Source organism: Natator depressus, chromosome 4 (assembly GCF_965152275.1).
Source record: "Natator depressus isolate rNatDep1 chromosome 4, rNatDep2.hap1, whole genome shotgun sequence".
NCBI classification, from domain to species: domain Eukaryota; kingdom Metazoa; phylum Chordata; order Testudines; family Cheloniidae; genus Natator; species Natator depressus.
Window position 1 is genome coordinate 99122042 of NC_134237.1, and position 25386 is coordinate 99147427.

Genomic DNA, 25386 nt, shown 5'->3' on the forward strand with positions numbered 1-25386 from the left:
ACTGCTGCGGAGATAGGGATCAAATCCAGTTTCCCAGGGCAGCGTTCACCTGCCTAAACCATAAGTCGATTCTTTCTCTTCCTGCCATCCTCTCTCTCATTCACTGTGCACCTTCCACCTTCTGCAACAAATAAAGCAGGGGTCCCGGAAACAATCATCTCCTTTACTACTCAACCCTGATTTATTCCCAGAGCAGGTCCCTTTTGTCCTTTGAATGTGGGATCCTTTTTGGAGGGGAGTGAGTGTGTGATCAGTTAAAGATGGCATCATAATGCATACATGCTATGGGGATGATTTAATGTTGCATAGGTAGCCTTTATTCTGGTATTTCCTAACTTTTGAATGCTTGACTTTTAAACCTTGAAAATATTCTTTTAACTTCCTTTTTGTGTGCGTAATATGTAAATATATACCCTGTGCTTTGTTTACATTCTAAAACATCATCAATAAAAAGGTATAAGAAAGTGTGCATATGGGTTCTCTTGGTGCTCACTTGAAATATAGGTCTAAAAGATTTTAGGCTGAAATGTGAATGGGCATAAATCTTAAAGGTTTGGAAAACCTGATGAAAGACAACTGGGGAGACTAAAGCAAAGGATACCTTTTAAAATGAGACAAGTCAATATAGCTTTGTGGAGAAGAATTAATATAATAAAAATGATTCCTAGATTATTGAACAATTATATTTTTCAAATTCTGGTGATACGTATCTTAATTTTCTTTCATTCTATTAATATGGAAACAAATTTCTCAATCTCTTCATGGTGAAAATACTAAACTGCACCCTACTTAAAAAATCAGGGAGTTTTAACTGCCTCATCTGAAGGTACTCCAGCTACTAGCTTTTAATCTATTTGAAATTATTTGGCTGCTAGAAGAGAATCAAATGATGTGGGGCTAGTATGGGGGGGGAAGTCTAAATCATGTTAAATTGCTAAGGGACTTTAGTTTTCAGAAGGAAGGGTTGCTGTAATTTCCACAAACCTTGTGACAACTTGCATAAAGTAAACCTCAAATGAGCTACTCCAGAAAGCAAAGGTAAATCTAAGGGAACATGCAAGATCATACTTTTGAAGCATTGAATTGATTAAAAAAGATTAAAGGTCACGCACTCTACTGGGAAAGGAAAATTGGAACTAGAATAGTTTCACAAATCTAGAAGACCATATTTTAGACTGCTTTGCAGGACTGTCAAAAAGGTGAACTGCAATCGCGAGAGTAGTTTTATTTTTACCCTTTGGTGCTCTTTTACAATGTCAAAAGGGCTTTGAAGATTTTTTTTCCCTTTATTTTTTTAAATATATATTTTTACCCGTTTAAATATCAAGTGTTGAATTCCAGGTTTTTACTGGACTTTAGGATTGAACAACTTGATTGGGATAGCAGTATCACAACAGACTGAAACCTGAGCTGCAGCATTCCCAGTCTTCTGTTGCAGGTGGAAAGGATTTTGAATCTTTTCAGAGAGACATTCTCCCTCCCTTCCCTCCTGCCGGCCCGTTTTGTCATGACTTTGAGTAAAGCAGGCTAGAACAAAAAGCTGAAAAACATGTCCTTTTATTCTCATTCTGCTGTAACCCTCCAATCTAAACATTCCCGTCTTCTCTCAGTAAAGCTGCTGTTCAGTTTTCAATCTTCTGTGGTGTCCTCATTATCCCTCTTGTCCTTCAGCAAAAAGCAGAGGAATTTAGGACTGATATTTCTAATGCAAAAATTACCAAGTAGAGTTGTTTGATTCTTTTGAATAAACGTTTGAAGTTGTCATCATACATCATAAAGAAGCAATAAAGGGCACATATTCTGGGGATTTTTTTCTGTGCAATTTAACTCTCTCTTATAAGTCTTTCAACAGACTACACCATGCAGCAATAATATGTTCAGTAAAAAGTAGAGCACACCAGAACGCAGCTATTTATAACTTTTAAATAACCTTACAAAACCACTTGCAGAGTTTAAAGAACCACAAATCTGCAGTTTGTGGGCTTGGCCAAAATTTTGTCTGGAAGGGGAACTAAGCTGGTGACCAGAAATACCAAATAAAAGTGAATGAAATGTAAAGTTGTATATGACTGACTGTACTCCCCTTGAGAGGAAGAATGGTTTTGTGGGTAGAACATATATTTAACTTGGAGCCGCAAGACTTTTCCTCTAGTCACAAATATGTTTTAGGTTTCTTGCATGACCTTAGGCCCAAGTACTTGGTTGCCTGTTTTCTGAGAGCTGTGAATGTTCAACACCTCTGAAAATAAGACATCTTAGTTAGATATGGATATAGGGTCCTGACTTTACTAAATTTGTGAATGTGAGCCTTAAACTCTCATAGTCCATTATTCCCAGTTTACAGATGTAGATAGACATTACAGGGGTGTTCTGAAACTAAACCAATTATGACACACTGTGATTCTTGGTTAGAATGTAAGTGCAAAGAATTTTGGATGTGCCATCTAGATTTGCAGAATAGTAACTTTCCCCTATGAAAACGTTGCATACAGGACAGAAAGCAATTTGGCAGACTTAGGAGATATATTTTCTATTTTTTTATTGTGTATGTTGTTGTACTGGGCTCGATGTGGGGGAAGGATTTTTTTCTAGGTTGTGATTATACAGACGTCTATAGCAATGACAGTGGGGATCGTATGTTCTAATAATTCCTGCTGCAGGAAAATTACCGCTTACTACGGCAAATATGCTAGGTTCCCTATGTCTTATTTCATGGATAGTTCCCTTTCCCTAGAGTCATGAGTGTGTAATTGAGATTTATTTTTTTGGTATTTTTGTTCTCTCAGTGTGTCCTATATATAGCTTTAAAAAAAGCTCTTGTCCAGGATCCCCTTTTTTTATTCTCCTCCAGATATATTCCTCAAAATACAAATATATCATATAGACTTTTCCAATTAAGAAACTCCGCTTTCCCTCTATATTTTAAATGTTCTTAAGCTTTTTCTTCCATTGCTCAGAAAGTCTAACGTACTGGTTTAATCTATCCTGAACAATGAGCTTTCAATCTGTAGGGGTAAAACAATTCTTATTCCAGAGAGGAGATACTTGATCTTCTGTGCATTCTGACTGGTGCTTGAATGGCCCTATTGTCCTCTCATGCTCTTAAAATGAATGAATTTATCTTTCTAAGAGGAGCACTCTCTTCCCTCCCTACATCCAGTTCAAACTCCTAGTAGTGAAGAAGAGGAGAATACCGCAATCGAGAGAGCCTACAATTTCTGAACCTTGATTCTGCTGTGTGTCACTCACAAAACTTGTTTTATACCAGCTGCTGAATAGTTACCAGATGGGGTGCTGTTTTACAGCAGTAAGGCATAGAGTAACTGGTTGTATAGTGTGTTATGTTATATTTTTCAGATTAGAATAAGAAGGGTATTACTGACTCCCCAGTTGCTGCAGCTTTCTAAAGATCCTCTTACCAAAATCCAGTTCTGCGAATTTTTTTTTGACATGCTAACTTAATACACAAGCGTAGTTCCACTGTCTTCAGTAGGGCTATTCTGTATGTAAGTGTTTGGAGGATGAGGGCCTGAGTGGGTAAATGTTTGAAACGACTTCTTATATCATATATTTGACTTGTAGATGCCTTGCAGTTCTATATTAAAATAGGGTCTAGAGGCCTCACCCGGACTGTAGTTCTACTTTGCTAGATGCTGTGCAGATAAACAATAAGATAGTCCTTCCTCTGAAGAGCTTGCAGTCTTTTTTTAAGACAAAACTTAACAGGTGGTGAAACAAATAAATGGGAAAGGAGATAAAAATGTTCACACTTATAAGAAGGTTTCATGGTATCGAACGTGAAATGAAATACGGTACCGTAAATAAGTCCAAGAGTGTTTTGGTAAGGAACCTTTTGTGATATTCCTCCTAGTGCTGTGAAGTGCCCAACTTTTACAATATCTACTATTAAAGCAAGAGAGTCTTTTGTGACGTAGTGAAAGCATAAAAACAAAAAAAGGAATCACTTCACTTTCATATTTATATTTATTTCCCTCTATCTAGCGATCTGTAGTACTTATCTGGCCCCCAATTACAAATTATCAGAGCATCACACAATCTTTAATGTATCTATCCTCACAACGCACCTGTGAGGTTTGGGCAATGCTGTTATCCCCATTTTACAGCTGGAGAGCTGAGGCAGAACCAGAAGTTAGGTGCCTAAAGTCCTTTGAGGACCTGAGCCTAAGTGACCTGTCCAAGGTTGTATACGAAGTCTGTGGTGGAGAAGGGAATTGAACCCGGTGCCTTTCTGATTCCTTTTGAGTGGCTTCATATTTGAAACTTCTGTTGTTGCCTTTGGTATGATGGTCCATATTAGTTACAGTGGCCAAATTTATGGGAAGGGGGAAAAGTAATTAATTATATGCAAAAGGGATGGGGAGGGGATAAGTTGATCTTCCCCCCCCCTCTGCTTTTCCACCTTAATCCTTCCCCATTCTCCTGCTCCTCACTCCCCCCCCCCCCACCCATTGGCAGTTGAAAGAAGTGTGGATAAAGCACAGTTGCCTCCAGTCAGGACCCCAGGTTATATGCTCGAGATCCTATTTCTCATACTTCTTCCATTCACTCAATATCCATTCTCTATTTAACAACCAGAATTGTGCACAATTCTTCAGGTGTGGTGCCATTTGTTCATTCAGCTCTGCCTTCTTATGGGTTATTATAAGCAACTAATTGAAGCATCATTCAGTTTGCTTAAAAGTAAAGTAGTGAAGAAAGTAGTGAAGCCTTTAGTTTCTTGTTGGCTATCTTTCTGTCTTGTTCTTCACATGTGACTTTACCCATCATAGCCAATGTAGCTCAAAACTAAATATTTGCTTTTCTCGGCCACAATGTGGTGGGTTTTTTTTGTTTGTTTTTTTTTTTTTTTTAATGCATCAGGCTTCAGTTAATTTCACCAGTGAAGTTGGACTTTAAGAATACTGTACTTCATTACTACAGAACATGCTGTCAAGTCTATTCTCAGAAGTGATTATACTCCTCATTTTGTGCCCACAGAACTGATCAGAGAGGATGAATTTAGTTGACAGAGAGCTTTTGGTCGTCTCTAGAATAGGTACATCAGGATCAAAGTCATTGAGTTAGGAGAAAATGTAAGGAAGTGGCTGAAAGTGAAGAAAAATAAATGCAAACATGTTAGAGGCATAAAATTAAAGGAAAGGGAGGGGGAAATGGCTAAATCTAGAAAGAGTTTGGGGGGGGGGTTAAGGGCATATAGCGAAATTCTTAGTTTGAGTACTAATTGCCACAGCAGTTTTTGATAGCTTCAGTTTTGTTGTTGATGTACTTGAAATCTAACTTTAAAAAATTAAACAGAACAACTTTAAGGAGTTGTTTTGGTGTGTCAGTCTTGCAGGAAATCATAAACAGTTTTTCCCCCCTTCAATGAATTAAGCAACTTTAATTGAAATGGAGTCTCAAGGCTCCATGCTGTTTTAGGGTCTGCTCTAAAATGAAGATTATAAACTTTCTGGGGTAGGGAATCTGTTACTATATGTGTCTACAGTGCTAAATCCTTTGTTTCCTTCTGTGATACAATTATTACTTAACATTTATGCTACAAACATATGAATTATATGAGTTTTCCTTTTATTGCTCAATTTTGTTTTTAAAAATGGAAGCAAGCCCACATTCAGCATCTGTAAGAAGACCACAGATACTACTATTAAGCATTTGTATAGTGTTTTTTCATCCAAAGGTCATTTCAAAGGCAAGCTTTACTGTCCCCAGTTAATAGATTGGGAAACTGAGGAACAGAGAGGTGAAATGACTTGCCCAAATTCAATCAATAGATCAATGACAAAACCAGTCAAATGTTCAAGAACTAGAATTTTATGAACTTTGTGAAAGAATTCTCTTGGTATTAGAAATGCCCACATTTACATCTATAAGGATATACATAGTTGCACTGTAGAAACCGAAGTTAGCAAAAACTGAAGTATGAATTAATCCAGTGAATCATGTTTTAAAACAGAGATTTCTCTTAGACCACTTTACCTCCCATTCAGTTGCATAGAACATTTACCCTCTCACTTGTGCTCAAATAATATCCCTCTAGGAACTAGAGGAATTGCTTACATAGAAAAGTAATATTAAGAAAGTAGTAAAGGTATTTTTTGCCCTCTCTCAATGCAGTCAAGAAGAGCTTGTTAACAGCTGATTTAATAATTTTGCATCTTCTTCTGATTACTGAAGAATGAAACCTTAATTTTTTTCCATTTTTTTTCTGCCTAGGATTTTAAGACTGGATTTGGTATCACTATAATCCCTATGAATGTGGCGAATGTAAAACAAGTGGACAGAACAGCAAAACAGTCTTTTGAAATAATCACTCCCTATAAAAGCTTTAGGTAAGAGCTGTTCACATTTTTATGTATAAAAATTTTCAGTGCTGGTAGTAAATTCTAGAAATGTTTGCTTGACATTAAAATTAACCTTACTCACTTTTGGTAAAAATTGCAGTAATTTAAAATATGTTTGTTCAGTGTTTTTATATACAGTACTTGTAAGATTTTATTTAGTTGTAAGATTTTATTACACCCCTTTCTAAGTACAGTGTCTACTAGATGTCCCAGGCCTTAAAAATTCTTCTTCTTTATAATGTAAGGATGAATTGAGTTTCAGTGTGTGGTTTCATTCTAAGCAAGGGTAAAGGAAAAGGAGAGATCACTGTAAATTATTTTTCTTTTAGAGAAATAAATAAAAATGTGAGGTAAAAGAGGTACTGAAAAAGTACTTTGTCCATGTAATTAGTTATCAGTTTATTCTAAAAAAGGATCATATGCCAACCCTTTGAAGAACTTCCCATTGAAGCTAGTAGCAAGTTGATTATGTTCCGTGGTGAATGTTATTGTAAACAAAAGCATGAATACTAATACAGATATACAAACCTTTTATGGACTGTCATAGTAAACTATTCTACTTTAAATGAAACTGTAGTAATATCGGGAAATGATTGCTCCTTTTCCTATCCCTCTCCTTGGATTTCTGGATTTAACTTTGGGACAGGAGACTAAAAAAGCAAGCATAATTTTCGGTTTCATTGGTGTCCTGTCTGATTCTCATTTCTAGCAGCATAGAACTGCAGGTAGATTGGTCATGATCAATGACTTGAGTCTGTGGCTAACTGGGTCAGATAGTGAGTATTTTACTTACACTAAACCAACAACATTAGATAGTCTGTGTAAAGGAATATCCTACTTAGAGCTATTATCTATGGGATAGTCCATCTCTCCTGCTTAGTAAATACTAATCGCTCCATTGGCTATGTCCTCCTGAGTCATTTGTGATACTGTGGCTTAAACTCAAGTTTTAAATCTGACTTATATGGAGTAAAAAGATTGAAAGCAACCACGGAATGAAAGTTGAGTGAGCCAAAAACTACTATTGCATTTAATTAATTTAGCTTTTAAAGAAATGATATGTTGGAATGTTAAGGGAGTTTTCATTAAGCAACAAAATGAAAGAATATATCTTGTCTTGATATTTAAATCTGTAGGGAAGTCAAATTTTTGAACGGCAATTTCATTTGTAGATTAAATGCATAAGAGGAACTATAGACCCGGTTTAATTGGGCTTTAAAATAAAGATCAATAATGCAGAAAAGTCAATTGTTTCAGCTTTACAGCAGAGTCGGAAGGAGAGAAACAAGAGTGGATTGAAGCACTGCAACAATCGATAGCAGAAACTCTCTCTGATTATGAAGTAGCTGAGAAGATATGGTTCAATGAGTCAAACAGGAGCTGTGCTGATTGTAAAGCTCTAGATCCTGACTGGGCATCCATCAATCTCTGTGTTGTCATTTGTAAGAAATGTGCAGGTAGAGTAATTTAAAAATAGGCCATGGTGGTTCTCCAGGATGTCATTTGCATACTTGTGCATGTCCTTGCATTGTTTTTGTTTTGCTTAAAGTGCCATTTATACATGTCCTTGCAAAAGTTTTGAGGAACAGAAATTAATGGAAGTTTGTGTTATTTTTAAATCAAAGTATTATTTCATTATTCTAAACCACTTCTATGTATGAATGTGTCCTCTAAGTTGTTCAGTGCCCTATAAATGAGTAATTCATTGCGGTCAGTGGAAGTTGAGGCTCCTTAGAGCCTCTGTAGAGGCACTGGGTACCTTGTAGCCATATGAATAAGGATGTAGGAGCTGCCATACTGGGTCTGACCATGGTCCATTCTGTCTACTCTCCTGTCTCTGCAGTGGTCTGTATTAGAGCTACAGCGGAGTGTACAGAACAGGGCAATTTTGGAGTGATTCACCCTTTTTCACTCATGGCTTCTGGTAGCCAGAGGTATAGGGTCACCCCAAGCATAATGTTGTGTCCCTCCTGACCATCTTGCCTAATAGCCATTGATGCACCTATCTCTTTTGAACCCAGTTATACTTTTGGCCATCACAATATCCCATAGCAGTGAGTTCCACAGGTTAGTTGTGCATTGTGTGAAAATATACTTCCTCTTGTTTGTATTAAACCTGCTTCCTGTTAATTTCATTAGGTGACCCCCTAGTTTTTGTATTATGTGAAAGGGTAAATAACATTTCTGTTCATTTTTTTCCATACCATTCATGACTCTACTGAACTCTATTATATCCTCCCTTGATAGTCTCTTTTCTAAGCTGAACAGCCCTAATAATTTTAGTCTCTCCTCGTATGAAAGTTAGATGTAGTGACCAGAACTGGACACAGTATTCATAGTGTGATGCACCAAGGATTTATATAGTGGCATTATATTTTCTGTCTTATTTTCTATCCCTTTCCTAATAGTTCCTAACATACTGTTAACCTTTTTGACTGCTGCTGCTCGTTAAGTAGAAGTTTTCAGAGAGCTATCCACAGTGACCTCAATATCTTTCTTGGGGGAAACAGCATTTTAGAATTTAGAATCCACCATTGTATATGTGTAGTTGGGATTATTTTTTCCTTTGACCTTGTCAAAGGATTTCTGCAAATCGGCATATATTGTATGGACTAGATCACCTTTATCCGCTTGCTTGTTGACTGCCTCAAATAATTCTAAATTCTAAAGCATTACATATTCCAGTCGTCTGGTACAGAGGTTAATTTCAGTATTAGGTTACATACTACAGTTAATAGTTCTGCAATTTCTTATTTGAGTTCTTTCAGAACTCTTGGATGAATACCATAGTCCTGGTGACTAATTACAGTTTACCTTATCGGTTTGTTCTAAAACTTCTTTTACTGACACGTCAAATTGGGACAGAACTTCAGAGTTGTCAGCCAAAAAGAAGAGTTCTGATGTGTGTATCTCTATATTCTCTGTAGTGAAGACCAATGCAAAGAATTCATTTAGTTTCTCTACAGTGGCCTTCTCTTGGGTGCTCCTTTAACAAAACCTTACGAGTGGACATTGCAAAATAAACATTTCAGAAATTATCTCCATAACTTCAGTACATATTTTATGGTTACCAAGGAAATATTTTTGAATGTTGGTAGAAACCTACTTTTAAATGACAGGTAAAACAGGATTTTTACATTTGCAGTAAGTGGGGGCGGGAGAGGAAGAGATAAAAATTCCAAGTAGTTGAAAAAAAAAATCTTTAAATGTCCCCTGTATCAGAAAAAAATTGGTGAGATATTAAGTATTTAAAGAACTGCATAAAGGTAAACAGTACAGGTTGAACCTCTCTAGTCTAGCCTCGGGACCTGACTGGTGCTGAACTAGAGAAATGGCTGAATCATGGGAGGTCAATGCAGAGAGCCAGTGGGTCTCCCTAGGCGTCTCCTCATCTTCCCCCACCCTCCCGGAGCTTGAATGCCATGAATCAGTTGTTTGTGGCGCTCCGGAAGAACTGGGCGGGAGGAGGAGGAGTTGGTAAGCGCAGGGCTGCAGGCGCAAGAGAGGCGCGGGGGGAGAGGGGCAGAACGGGGAGCTTGACGCCAGTGGATGCTCTGCACCCACTAATTTTTCCCCGTGGGTGCGCCAACTCTGGAGCACTGACTGAGTCGGCGCCTATGCTGGACCATATATGTTGCGGGACCAGGGTGTGCTGGATTAGAGAGGTTCAACCTGTATTTACATAACATGGAAAATACATCATTCCTATTCCAAAGAATTTACAATCTCTTCATAATTTAGGGTGCTGCTTTTAGTATATTGTGAATTGCACAGTATTGTAATTATCTAAAAATTTCAAACTTCTTGCATATGACCAGTCTTTGTTAAAAACAATCAGCATAATGTCTAGTGACTTTATTAAAGTCGTGTTTTTGTTACTTTTTAACCCAAAGGGTCAGTTGAAATAAATAAATTAAAAATATTATTTAATTTTTATTAAGGGCAGCACAGATCTTTAGGGCCCAGAGATTCAAAGGTCCGGAGCCTAAAAATGGATGCCAGCATTTGGAGCAATGAGCTGATTGAGGTAGGTTATGTGATAACTTTACTTCTTGAGATACTGTGAAAAATATGTTAGACCTGTGTGATTTTTGATATAAAGGTTGCTTTCTTACTTGTGTTTAAAGGCTCAGCTCATTAAAATAAATTTATAAGCCCTATTCTTGCATAATGTATTTACTCTTTAACAGAATTGCCAACCCAACGTATTCAGAAATCACCTCCCCGCTCCAATTCATGAGATTGGTTTAACAGTCATTTAATTTTAAGAAATAATTCTTATTGGATTACTTTTAGGATGTCGATTAATCTCAGTTAACTCATGCAATTAACTCAAAACAATCACTATTTAAAAAAATTAATCACGATTAATCGCAGTTTTAATTGCATGTTAAACAATAGAATACCAATTGAAATGTATTAACTATTTTCGGATGTTTTTCTACATTTTCAAATATATTGATTTAAATTACAACACAGAATACAAAGTATACAGTGCTCATTCGATATTATTTTTATTACAAATATTTGCATAAAGATGATAAAAGAAATAGTATTTTTCAATTCACCTCGTACAAGTACCATAATGCAATCTTTTTATTGTGAAAATGCAACTTACAAATGTATATTTTCTTGTTACATAACTGCACTCAAAAACAAAAGAATGTAAAACTTTAGAGCCTAGGAGTCCACTCAGTCCTACTTCTTATTCATCCAATCGCTAAGACAGACAAGTTTGTTTACATTTACAGGAGATAATACTGACAGCTTCTTGTTTACAATGTCACCTGAAAGTGAGAACAGGCATTCGTATGGCACTTTTGTAGCTGGCGTTGCAAGGTATTTATGTGCCAGAGATGCTAAACTTTTATATGCCCCTTCATGCTTTGGCCACCATTCCAGAGGACATGCTTCCATGCTGATGACACTCGTTTTTTTTTTAAATGCGTTAATTAAATTTTGACTGAACTCCTTCGGGGAGAAGAGTATGTCTCTGCTCTGTTTCACATTATAGCAGTCTCGGATGATGACCCAGCACATGTTCATTTTAAGAACACTTTCATGGCAGATTTGACAAAACACAAAGAAGGTACCAATGTGAGATTTCTAAAGATAGCTATAGCACTCGACCCTAGGTTTAAGAATCTGAAGTGCCTTCCAAAATCTGAGAGGGACGAGGTGTGGAGCCTGCTTTCAGAAGTCTTAAAAGAGCAACGCTCTGATGTGGAAACTACAGAACCCAAACCATCAAAAAAGAAAATCAACCTTCTGCTGGTGGCATATGACTCAGATGATGAAAATGAACATACATCAGTCTGCGCTACTTTGGATCATTATTGAGCAGAGCCTGTCAGCAGCATGGACGCATGTCCTCTGGAATGGTGGTTGAAGATGAAGGGACATATGTCTCTTTAGTCCATGTGGCACGTAAATATCTTGCAATGCTGGCTACAACAGTGCCATATGAACATCGGTTCTCACTTTCAGGTGACATTTTAAACAAGAAGTGGACAGTATTATCTCCTGCAAATGTAAACAGACTTGTTTGTCTGAGCGATTGGCTGAACAAGAAGTAGGACTGAGTGGACTTGTAGGCTCTAAAGTTTTATATTGTTTTATTTTTGAATGCAGTTATTTTTTGTGTGGATAATTCTACATGTGTAAGTTCAACTTTCATGATAAAGAGATTGCATTACAGTACTTGTATGAGGTGAATTAAAAAATACAATTTCTTTTGTTTTTTAAAGTGCAAATATTTGTAATCAAAAACAAATATAAAGTGAGCACGGTACACTTTGTATTCTGTATTGTAATTGAAATCAATATATTTGAAAACATAGAAAACATACAAAAATATTTAAATAAATGGAATTCTATTATTAACAGTGCAATTAATCATGATTAGTTTTTTCAGTTGCTTGACAGCCCTAGTTATTTTTATTTCCTTTCTGTTTTTTCCATCTTCTCTCCAAAACCATGCGGGCTGAAATATTTCCCCCCTCTCCTCCCAATACATTTTTTTTAAAAGAAAGTTGCATGACTCCAGGAGCTGGGGCTTTAAGAAATACATTAAATATCCTGAGATTAGCAATACAATCATAAGTGGGCAATATTGCTTTACATACTTCTTAATGTTGCATAAATGATTTTGATAATTTAGATATAATCTAGATACGCAAAGCCAGACTGTAGCTGGTCTCTACAGTGGTGTGCAAGGTGGTGTGGGCACTAATAACCTTCCTCTTCCTCTTCCTACACACTCCTATATCCCCACACTGAGAATTAGTACAATTGCAATCCACCCTCCAGAATGCTGTCCATTATCCAGCAGTGATGGCTACCTGCTAACGTTAACTGAATGCAATCCACTCAGTGAGGGAGCATTGCTTTGCCATGATTTCATTGGAAATGTGCTTAATGGGCCCTTAATCTAGCCCTAAGATGGAGTCCTCCCATTACACACTTGTAGGAAAAACTCAGTTCAGTTCAAGAAAAGGTGTGAGTGAAATTTTAAAGCTGCCAAGTTATATCTATTCTCTCTAGAATAATCTTCCTGAGAATCTCCTGCAGTGGTGGTGCTTAAACTATTTTGTTTTGAGAGACATCCAGCAATATTTCCCCCTTTTACTCCCAGGGAATATTTATCCAACAATAAAACCTTTTGAAAATGGAAGACATTTTTTAAGAGCAACCGTGTCTGTTCTCTACAATGAGATCCTTTTTCATCACCTCACATCTTCCTTTTTGCTGTGGGGAAATTAGTTGGTTACTTTGACAGGTAAAAGTTGGTGTTTACTTCAAAGTTTGTAATGGGCACTGGGCTGGTGCACTGTGCTTCTGTACATATTTGCTTATCCTTTGTTGTTAACCTTTCTACAGATCTTGCCCAGTTCCTTTTGAAATACTGTATCTGAGTAGCATTGTTAAGCCTCCATTGTTACTGGTGATTAATCATGAACATAGAACTCTGGACTCTTTCATTATTCATCCACCATTTAACAGGACAGCATAAGCAATGATTCTGTTGAGGCTTCCATTGTTTTCCCCCAGCGTCAACTCCATTTTCTCTAATCATCTTTCACTTTAGCAGATTAAAAGATTTTATAGTTTACCTCGATATCTTTTGCATTGAATTACCTTTTCTTTTTCTTTGACAGCTTTTTATTGTCATTGGAAATAAAAGGGCAAACAGCTTTTGGGCAGGAAAACTTCAGCCAGAGGAGGAATTGCATATGGACTCCTCTCTAGAAAAAAGGATAACGTTTATTACACAAAAATACAAAGAAGGAAGATTCAGGAAAACTCCTTTGGGCTACAAAACCAAAGAAGAATTAAATAAGGTAATATTGTGGTAAACTAAGTCCCGCCCTCATTGTTTGTGAGTTTGGGTGTGTAGACAGAAATCCATCCTAATCACTCTACCTAAGTTCTTGTATAACCTTTTTTTTTAGACTGGTAGGAGACAACCTCCTGGCTAACATTCTGCCACCAATAGTGTTTTTGTCCAAGGCTACATGTGAACTATTAGTCAATAATGACAGATACTTTTTATCTGTACAGTCCACTGCATTAGCAGTATGTAGATCTTTGCTTACTAAAGTAGTAAAATACCTTCATCATAAAAAGGCCCCAAATTCTAATTCCATAGCATTTAGCCATTATTTGGGGATAGAAATGATTGAATGATCCGTTGTGATCTGTGGTTGATTTTCTGAAGGGTATGGAGTTAACTGGTAGCACCCAATATATGCTGCCTCTACACACAAGTATCTTGAGAGACATTTAATAAAAACCGCTCAATATATTGTCTTAAATTAAGCCTGTTCACCTTGCATTTTAGGTGCAGGTGATGTTGTTCGATACCGTTGTTTGGATTATGCTCTTGCATGCAACAAATCATACGGCATACAGTACAATTACTCTTAAACGACCTTGATACTTTTTGATCTTCTGAAATATTTTCAATGTGTATAATGTCTGTTAATAGTTCTTAAAACTATGCCCCATGTTATTTTTGTTGCTGCTTTTTCAATCAGTTCTTTGTGTTTGTAAAAGATGATGGTATCTCCTGTTAATATGTCTATTCACAAACATAAATTACTTGAAAATTAGAAATTCATGATTTACATACTTGGCAGATTGAAATTCCCACTTCAGTGGTTTGTTTCTTCTACTACAGATGATGTAGTATATAATCTATCTGACATGTAACATCATTTTACTACATTAAATCATGGAGTGTTATCAAGTGTGAAAGTAACTCATGCACACTCTCTTATATGGTAGATTGTACCCCATTAGAAGAGAAGCAAGCTGGAACAAATAAAATGAGAAATCTAGAGCTCTCAGTATTCCTTTTTACACAAATAGATTGTCATCAATTATTAGATGGCAAATTTAAGATTAACTTTTAATTTTTATATAGCTTTCTTGATATCCAGTATTCTGTCTCATAAAGGAGACCTGTGCTTTTCGTTGATGATTTGAGTGCATAGTCACATGTACTGAAGTCCAGGGATAGGGAAGAAGTGCTATGGTCAGGGTTAAAATACACAGAGATTGGACAGATTGCATATTTGATTGATTCTTAGTCAGAACTTGGAAAATGTGTGTACATACGCACTATTCAGTGAAGTGGGGGAGCGGAAGGGGTGGGTTGAGTTTAGCAAATAAGAGTTAGCAAAAAATGATTTTGCTCCCAACTGGAAAGAGAGGAGCCCACTTATTTAAAGGAGAACTTGTCATTGTATTAAAGAAATGGCTCTATTTTGTAGTCCTATAGCCATGAGAATTTGCAACAAATGCATATTTATTTCATTCAAAGACAGTCAAAGGCATCCAGCCCATCCATAGTGTAACCTTACTGCTTGCCATGGGCTTGACTAAATTCTGTCACAAACCTTCTGACTTCACCACAACAAAAACTGATCCCTTATGCTTCATGTGGAGAGGAGTGAATTTCACCCAAAGCTGCTTAGTAAAGTAGTGCATTCTATTTTCATTGTGTAATAAGCATGTAATAAATCACTGGTTATACGGTAACTGTGAACAGTAGAGAAAAGTTTGTAGTTGGTTATTTCTGTTTTATAAACTTGATTTTTCTAACTACTGAAGTCTATAATTGGTGTGTGTTAATCACTTAACTACTGGATAACTTCAGATGTAATTATCAAGTGCTCTGCAGGGACACGAAATTATTTTGTAATTACTTGGCCAGTGCCAAGTAATTATAGAAGTGTAGGACTGGAAGGAACCTCAATAGACCACTATTGGGTTATACAGGCCTTGTAAAATAGAGTGGTAGTATAATCTCTTTTAAATTGATCCCAATCTTTTAATCAGAAAAATACAGAATATCTATGGAGAGAGTGATTTTATTTATAGTTTAGTCATTTTGTGTGTGTGGGAGAGATTCGGTGAAATGTCAGTGAAAAGTTCACTGTATCAGTGTTAAGAAAAAAAAATCAGCTAGATAATACTTAGTCCTGCCTCAGTACTGGAGACTGGACTAGATGGCCTTTTGCAGTCACTTCCAGTCCCACATTTCTATGGTTCTGTGGGTCATTTTCACTCTTTTATAGTAACATAAAGTCCTTTCATGTATACTAGATAAACACATGTTGACTTATGCAACTGGCATGATAGAATTGCTCAATGCAACAAGAATATTTTGTCTTTCATTTCAGAGAAACCTGTTTGTTAAATAAATCAAATAAATTTATATATGCACACTAAAACATGATTTCTGCAATCTGTACCAGTTCAAGTTCCATGAAATTTCTCTTGATTTAAAGATGTGGACCAATATTTTCAGAAGTGATTTGATTTGACTAATGATTGATGTCACACAACTTGACACTTGTTAAAGGGCCCTCATTTTCAGGAAGTTCTGAGTATCCACCCTCTGAAAATCCGGCCCTTTTTAAGTTATCTCAAATTGGGTGCCCTAAAATTGAGGCTCCGCAGAATCATTAATCACTTTATCAATCAAAGGCATGATTTTCAAAATGCAATCTGTTAATTTCACTTAACTTTCTAATAGCATAGAGTTTTGGGGCCAAATTCTGTCCTTTCAGTCAACTCCAAATACCAGGGGCTTGACAGCAAGAGCTTTCTGTAGAAATGTGAGATGTGAGAGGGAGAAATTCTCTTAAGGCTATGGAGGGAGAGGGTTAGTGAAGTACTTCCTGTATGCTACCTCTACAAGCATATCTGTTGACTCAAGCCAGCCAGCCCTGTGTAATAATTTCACATAGCCTTTTCTCTGCAGAACATGGAGGATTCAGAACCCCCCGGAAGGGGGTTAAAGGGACCTCTACCTATTTCTCCCTCTCCCCCCTATTACTTTCCACTGTATGCAGGCTCTGTGAATGAGGGTGTGCGGGTTTAGTTCAGGGACACCGGAATTTGCACCTATATAAAAAATAATAATACTTGCTCCTATTCATTTTCTGTTCTAAACTGACTTGTCATTTTCCCCCCCAACATGATCAGGCCCTGTGTGCTGCAGTAGTTAAACAAGATGTGTTGGAAACAATGACATTGCTGTTTAGTGGAGCTGATGTAATGTGTGCCACTGGAGATCCTGTTTACAGTACTCCTTACTTACTAGCCAAGAAAGCAGGACAAAGACTGCAAATGGAATTCCTCTACCACAATAAATTCTCAGGTATAGAGTTATATTATGTCCTTTTCATGTTTTGAATGTTTTAAACTCTCTTTATGTAATGAGCTAATGGAGAAAAATCTAGAACATCAGTACTGGGTTGAAAAAGTGTAAGTCTTTGACAGATGTGCTTGGCATGGTGTAGGAACATGGGGTGGTGGAATTAATTGTATTTTAGCAAAAATCAAATTTAACTTTGTATGTGTTTTTGACGCTACTTCCTTTGCTAAAACATCATGCTTAAGATCTCACTTAATCAAGAAAAAGTCACGTGTAACTTCCATGCTTGGTGGTGGAAACCAAGAGCCTTCATATTAATCACAGAGAGAACCTGGAGAGACCATAGGATAATGATTGTGGGACTTTTACTTAAATACCAATTTAATTTGTTCAAAGCACATTTCTGAGGCTGTTGGTGCTTACTACAAGCTTTTAAATCATTAACAGTGTCTGCAACACACAGACGTATCCATCTTTCACAAAACCATCGCCCAAAATATAGCTCATCTTTTTAATCAAGTCAGCATAAAATAACAGCATTACTCCCACTAAATCATCTTGGTTCCCTCATCTCATGCCTTCTGGTGTAGTTCAGAGAAAAGAGAGAAACCTTAGAGCCTGCCTTGAAAGTCAATAACTCTGGGCTGATCAGGGAGAGTAGTGAGTTCAAGGATTCTGGGAAACACTGACATTAACACCCTCTGCCTTAGATCAGGTCAATATTAGCTCATACAGCTCAGAGATGTGGTCTCAGGCAGTGAGTGCCCAAATTATTTAGGGCTTTATATTCCTTATATTCCAACCAGACACTAATCAGAAGCCAGTGCAGACTCTGGTGCGTGGTGTAATGCGCACACTCGCTTAAGAAGCAGCCATATTCCATTCGAAGGCAAGTTGTGCAATGATCTTAAGGCCCCAGAAAGAGCAGATTGCAAGACTCCCATCTTGACTATGTTTCTCTTCCCCGCAGTGCTCAAGCCAGGATAGCTATATAGCGTGCCTGGCACAGGGCCCTTCCTTCCTCAGAGCAAGGGGGAACCTGGAAAGCTGATGGTGACTGTCACAATCTCGTTTTGCTCTTTGCTCAGAGCTTGCAGCAAAGGCATGATTGAGACTTCGGGAAACAAAATCTTTGTTCAAGTATATTACGTAAAGTTTAGTAAAGCAACTATTTTACATACATACATACATATATATATACACACACACATACATACACACACATATATATATATATATATATATATATATATATATATATATAAAAAAAGCATATGGTTATTTACATTTATCCTTGCTGGATTACAGTAACATTGCAACTAATGTAAGTATTTTAATTCACACTTTATTATTTTACTTCATATATGCAAGAAATAACTCAATTAGAGCAATATATAAAAAAAGTAGAAATATAATTTAAATCATGCATAGCATGAGGTGAAGAAAACTGCGTACACTATCAGTTATGTATTCAAGAAATGAGACGAAGGAAGTCAAATGGCTGTAAATGTTAATAATGGAAATTCTGTGTGGTGTTTATTGGCTTTGTTCTCTTCATAGATTTCCCAAACTATGATACTGGTTTTGAAAGTGGCTTCACTCAAGATGCTTCACATTCTACTTTTCTTTGTGAATTTTTATACAAAGTTTCTTATAATGCTGCTAAGCTATTTACAGACAGGAAATTGAAAGAAGGTAAATATCTTTTACTTTCTGTACTTGATTGATTCTGTACAATGGATAAGTTTAGTGTCTTAACTTCTAACAATAGATTTTTAAAAGTTCTGTAAAGACAAACTACATCTCTAAAATGACACCAGTGTTTAAAGAGGCAAAAGAAGTTAACATTCACTCAAAGAAAATCATGGTAACCACATATCTCTGTGGTCAGTAGTTGCTGGAGAAGAAAAGGAGGAAGAAAAATTAAACTTCTGAAAAGTAAAAAAGTGGGAAGAACGTTTAGGTCACCAGAGGGAAAGACTGATGTCCCAGTCCACAACCACTGCATCTTTAATGGACTTCATACAAAGGCTTTGCCAAAAGTTAGTCTTTTAGCTCCATAAAGGGCGGGTGGGGGTGGGGGGTGGAGGGAAGAGGGAGGGCAGAAATATGGCTGTTCATTAACAGTGTAATTGGCCTTGCATTTCAACAATCACTGAGAAATCCTGAATTTCAGGCTTCTAGTTCTTTGAGTAAAATCACCAGTACATCACGAGCTAAGAAAAGGAATAAAAACGAGCATAGGTCCAAGCCTCAGCATTCAGATTGCATTCAAATGTACCAAGTGTTCAACTGTTTCAAATCCAGTGAGATTCAGCCTATTACAGGAAGTCCAGGAACATTGTTCGAGTTGCTGCAATTTTCCCTCTTGACCTCTAGAAAGCCAATATGCTGCATACAGCCTTAGTGGCTGTCACAGTACCGGGGCATCCCTATGCTCTTTGAGCACCCAGAGCACTGTGCAGTTTCAGTGGAGGCATCCCCTCTCCAAGTTTTGCAGCAACAGCAGCCTTATCCCAGCCCACCACAGAACAGTGAGGGGGAGTAAATAGAGGCAGAAGCTCAAGGGAAATTTGCTATGTAGCTGGCTAGAATTAGAGAGTTGGTGACTGGTAGCTGCTAGAGCCTTCCAGAAATTGGAGGCTGAGAGAGCTGGAGAACTCTCTGAACAGTCGGATGGAAGGGAGTCATGGACCCAGGGGCTGCATTTTTGGTATGAACATTTTATTCAGAGAGACAAGGTGGGTGAGGTAATAGTTTTTTTGGACCAACTTCTGTTGGTGAGAGAGACAAGGTTTGAGCTTACACAGAGCTCTTCTTCAGGTCTGGGAGACTTACTCAGAATGTCCCAACTAAATACAAGATGGAACAGATTGTTTAGCATAAGTAGTTAACATGTATTTCAAGAGATCTTTCAAGGTGAAGAGGTCCATTGATACCCCTCCAGTGAGAGGGGAGGAAAGAGGGTGGGAAGCATCTAGGGGAGTTGTTAGTGGGTTATAGATTGTTGTAATGAGCCATAAATCTAGTGTCTCTGTTTACTCTATGATTTTTGGTGTCTAGCAGAGTAATGAATTTAAGCTGCTGGGCTGGTCTTCTGAAGGTGTTGTGTGGGTTTTCTTTGAGGATGAGGACTGGTAGGCCAGATATAGAGTGATCACTTTGTGATAAGGTGATACGTTGTTTTAGTCTTTTATCATTTTTTCTGAGAGTGTTCATTTGAGAGCATAGGGTTTGTCTGGGTTCATCCACATAGTTGCTATTGGGGTATTTAGTGCACTGGATGAGGTATACCACATGTTGTGATAGGCATGTGTAGGACCCATGGATCTTGCAAGGTGTTTTGGGGGATGGTAGCTGATCGTTGTAGTAGTGAAGCTATGGCTGCAAGTTTTGCATCTGGTGCCACTTTGAGTTGGTGTGGCCTGGTCTCTGTGGAGCTTGCTTCTGATGATAAGCTTGAAGAGTTTGAGGGGTCGGGGTTGTTTGAAAACTAGAAGAGAAGGTTCACAAAGATTTCTTTCAGGATAGGTCCCCATTTGAGTATGAGTTGTACTTGTTTGATGATACCCCATATAGGCTGCAGTGTGGGGCGGTATGTGACAGCTAAGGATGTGCGATTATAATGGAATTTATTTCTGCTGATTTTCTCAAGGTATTTGGGTAATTCATTCCAGGATGTGATCTACTTCTCTGGTGGAGTGCCCTTGTTTGGTGAAGGTGATTTTAAGTGTGTTAAGGTGTATATCCTGGATTTTCTCCTTGGAGCATATTCGGTGGTATATGAATGCCTGGCTGTAGATAATAGATTTCTTGGTGTGTTTGGGGTGGTTACTGAATCTATGAAAGTAGGTGTGGTGATCCATGGTTTTCTTATATATTGTTGTCTGTAGGGTTCCATTGCTGAAGTTGATCGTGGTGTCCAGGAAGTTGATGCTAGTGTGGGAATGTTCCAGAGAGAGTTTAATAGACACAGTGGTTGTGGTGGAAATCTCTGAGGGAGTTTGTCATCTGTCCAGAGGATGGAAATATCATTTATGTATCTCAAATATATTATTGGTTTTGTGGTGCATTTGTCCAGAAATTCTTCTTCAAGTTGGTCCATGAAGAGGTTGGCATATTGAGGAGCCATCCTAGTACCTGTGGCTGTTCCCATGGTTTGGCTGAGCAATCTGTTCCATCTTGTATTTAGCTGTGATACTCAGAGAAAGTTTCCCAGGCCTGAAGAAGAACTGTGTGAGCTCAAAAGCTTCTCTTTCTCACCAACAGAAGTTGAATTTTGTCACCCACTTTGTCTCTCGAATATCTTGGGTCTGACATGGCTATAACACTTCATACAATATTTTATTTTATTTATTTGTAGTTGCACATTGTGGAGTGTGCAGGAGGAGTTAAAAAACCAGAAGATGGACAAAATTCCATCACTGATGCTTTAAAACAAAGAGAGAAATTTCTGAATTTTTGGGGTTCTGACTCCTGTTATAAAATTTTGGGGTTGGCAATAAAGCAGTTTGAAAGCTTTTATCAAAGAATTCCAGGTATTTCCAATACTGAATTATATTAAGTATCGCTTTTAATTCCAAAATGCAAATATCTGTGTGATGGATGCTATTTTGGCCAACACACTAGCGATTGAACCAGGGACCTCCATAGCTGAAGAGCCAATTCCCTATAGCAGAATCTGTAACAAACTCTTATCCTCTATGGATTGAGCACAGAGGGGAACCGATAACACACATTCATCTGTGGGTTATACCAGCATTTTCAAGGACCATCTGTGAAATACAGATCTGGATCCAGTCTTGACCAGACCAGACGTGGTGTTTGGATTTCTGTATGTGGAATAAGAAAAGGAGTACTTGTGGCACCTTAGAGACTAAGGTGCCACAAGTACTCCTTTTCTTTTTGCGAATACAGACTAGCACGCCTGTTACTCTGAAACCTGTATGTGGAACAGCACAGTTCTAACAATCTTTTTTTTCATGGCATATATATCCTCCTCACTGGCAGAGAAACAAGGATATCTTTAAAATCTGAGGCACAGGATTTTAAGGAAATGGCTATTTTGTCAAATATGTTAAAATATGCCAATAATGCAATGTATTTTAAAGGGTGGTTGTGCATATATCCATTCTTGGAATTTTACAAAAGTTTTCCAGCTTTAATTCACCTCTTAAAATAAAAGTACTACTTAAGTCCTTTAACAAAATTAATATGTTTACAAAAAGAGAGACTGTGAGCATCCCTCCAGAGTGTTCTGTAATGGCATCCACTAACGCGAATGAGAGCTTTATAAAGAGTAACTTTTCAGAGGAAGGTTATGCATTTAAAACCTTTTTGATTTTGTTGCTCAACTACACGAGGTTTTTTTACACCTATTTTTCTGACCAGCATGAAAATTCTGATAGGTGGCTCTCTTCTTACTGAAAGTTCTGCTTCACTGTATTTTCACATATTATTTAGTTACTTGATAGAAGAAAATAAATAGCAGTGTCTTGTTTTAGTGCTATGTGAGGATGTTTTGGATTAGCAAGATTATAGAAATACACTTGAAATGTATCGAGAGATTCAGGATTTCCCAATAGTAATAATTACTGAAAGTTCCCAAATGTTCCTCTCAGTCTTGGAAAAGCCCCAAACACTTCATTAAAATGCTTTCTACTGGCATTTTACTGAAAGAAAAACACCATAACTGGAAAAGAAGCAGATTTTTTTTTTCCTAGCTGCCTTTGGCCTCTGAAAAATTCCCTTGTAAGTTTATACAGTACATGTTTGGACTTGATCTTTGATTATTTATTCGGAGTGATTTAAAATTTGTAAGACACACTGTTTTTAAAATGCATTAGTATCTATTTACGCTTAAATTTTGTTTGCCTTCTTTTACTTAAATCACTAATATCGAAGTACTTACCAATGGGAAATAGAGGTACAGAGAGGCTAAGCGAATTGCTCAAGTTCACACAGGAATCTGTGGTGGAGAAGAGAATTAAACCCAGGTGTCTCAAGTGCCAGGATAATGCCCTAATGACTGGACTGTCCTACATTCCATGAAAATAGCAGATTTGTGGATTAAATAAGTATGAATTAGTGGATTTCTACTGTGTTTTCAATCCAAGAGAAGACGGTAGGCCTGCTTTTTGTGGACTTCTCATTGTAGCACTAGCAATGACTTCAGCAGGGATGAATAGCATTTGGAGAAGTGTTTGTTAGTTAACAGAAGTGTTTGGAGAAGTGTTTGTTAGTTAACAGCTGTTAATAAGCAATGAGAAAAACTCTCAAACATTACTACTGTTCTGGTGCAATAGTGTTTATTTTTTTTAGGGGAGAAAGAAAAGCTGGATGATGGATGTCTTCTAAAACATTTAGCATTCTAAAGCCATTCTCAACAAGATTATAATAATTCAGCTAAAATTCTGCTTCTATTAGAGTTGAAAATCTCTTAAACTCTACACTGAAACTTGGAATTTTGCATAGACAGGCGATCATTTAAAAATGAGTGGTCATATTTCTTTTTAAAAACTGATTGTATTCAAGATTATACACCAAGTTGTTAAACTAAGCTCACGCTGCGCTTCAGACTGTTGCAAAATCTTTAGACTTGTCAATAGGCATTTTAAGCCACTGGATGTTTTCCTAGGTCCTGGTTATGAGAACTGATCTGTGTTTTTCACTTTAGCTGAGTTTTAATGTACAAGAAAGTGAGGACTGGTAGCAGGGGGTGGCAAAACCAAACAAACTGTAGGCTAGTGAAGTGATGTGTTTTTTTCCAGTTATCTTATACATATGTCAGCTATGCCCTGTAGGAACGTTCCTATTCTAGTGCCAGTTAAATGGAATAGTTTGTGGTGTGGACATAGGTTCATTGCAAAGCACTTAAAACCCAGTCCTATGAAGAGCTTATGCTCCACTCTCACCTGCAGATGATTTTTATCCTGAGGTTACTTCTGTCTACATTTTAGTGTTTCTCATTGGGTCCTGAGTAGGACCGCTGAGCCTAATAACAAATTATTGCTTTACCTATTCAAACCGCTGTACAAACATTAATTAAAACACAAAGCTATTGTATGGTTCTGATGTCTGTGCCCACTGGAGAAAATTACCTGAACATAAACCCTCATTAGCCAATTGGATCACAGTTGTTGGCAGAGCCAGTTTATGAAATGGAACAATCCAAGAATAGGGTTTTTTTTCCTACAGCCTACATGCAAAATTACAAGGCTGAGAAGGTTCTGCAAATCCAGCAATATGGCTTATCATCTTTTAGGACCTGATCCTGTGCAATGCTGAGTGCCCTTAACTCTCCTAGTGGAACTTAAGAAGCATTCCTAACCTAAGATGTACCTAGAAATATACAGAGGGACACAAAGTTTATAATATGTTATCTCTTAAACTGTGTATGTTTTTTAGGTTTCTGAAAGGTAGGAAACATCCAGTTTTAATGAATGTTTCAAATAATGCTGTAAGTTGCTTAAATCTGTTTTCACAAATAAATGTATATGGTAGCTTTTCCCATCTATACTTAGATGTGTCTCATTGATAATTAATTCCAGATAAAATCTGGATTAACTCAACCTCTTATAAATGCTATGTATTGTTTGCTACATGTTTATAGCACTGTATGCACATAAATATAATCTAACCTCAGCCAGAAACGGTTCCTAGTACATTTATCCTCAAGACATAAACGTTTGTATGTGACACTTGAGATGATCTCAATATTGACTTATTAAAGAACTGTTGAACATGAGGTCTTCTAGATACCAGCATAGTTACAGTGTATATATAATATACCCTACTATAAATAACTCCATTGAATTCCATGGAGATTCACTGTTGTGAGCGAATGGAGAATCAGGCTCATAATAATACAACCCACTCTGGTTCCTGTCCTCCTAAAACACCAGCCAAACTAAAAATTGTATTAGATTAATGAAACAATCCTTTGGGTGTTCTCTGATTTGACAGCGTGAGTTGCTAGTCTTCTGGGAGCAAATTTTCCCTCTTTTCTAGATCACTTAAAATAATAAAACTTTTGACACTGTTTTTCTTGTTGTGTTCTGTAGTCTGCAACGCATATAGTTCTGGACAGTACGACCTTTCATGTTTTTCCTCGAATCTTTGAAAGGTTTAGATTGTTTTCCTTAGCCTTATGACATTGAGTGAGCACTGTAGCATCACCTTACAGTGGAAAATGGATTGACTCTGTTGGCCTCTATTTCCAGTGTTCATGAAAAAAATAGCAGCACATTTTCTCTGTTGTGTGTTATGATTCAGCTGTTCATTTTGCAATCAACTGTTGTCAAGATACATTGTTCCTGCAACTTTCAATGTTTCTAACTTTGGAGGTTTTTTTAATTC

The 25386-nt window shown here is 37.2% G+C and overlaps 1 protein-coding gene across 1 annotated transcript in view; it reads left to right on the forward strand.

Moving 5' to 3' along the window:
* ARAP2 (ArfGAP with RhoGAP domain, ankyrin repeat and PH domain 2) overlaps nucleotides 1–25386 on the forward strand; it is a 187514-nt gene that overhangs the window by 68782 nt on the left and 93346 nt on the right. The window contains exons 9-14 of the mRNA XM_074951566.1: nucleotides 6235–6350; nucleotides 7620–7819; nucleotides 10304–10389; nucleotides 13520–13702; nucleotides 16857–17031; nucleotides 18589–18723. Coding sequence (XP_074807667.1) covers nucleotides 6235–6350; nucleotides 7620–7819; nucleotides 10304–10389; nucleotides 13520–13702; nucleotides 16857–17031; nucleotides 18589–18723 — 895 coding nt within the window. The remainder of the gene's footprint in view (nucleotides 1–6234; nucleotides 6351–7619; nucleotides 7820–10303; nucleotides 10390–13519; nucleotides 13703–16856; nucleotides 17032–18588; nucleotides 18724–25386) is intronic.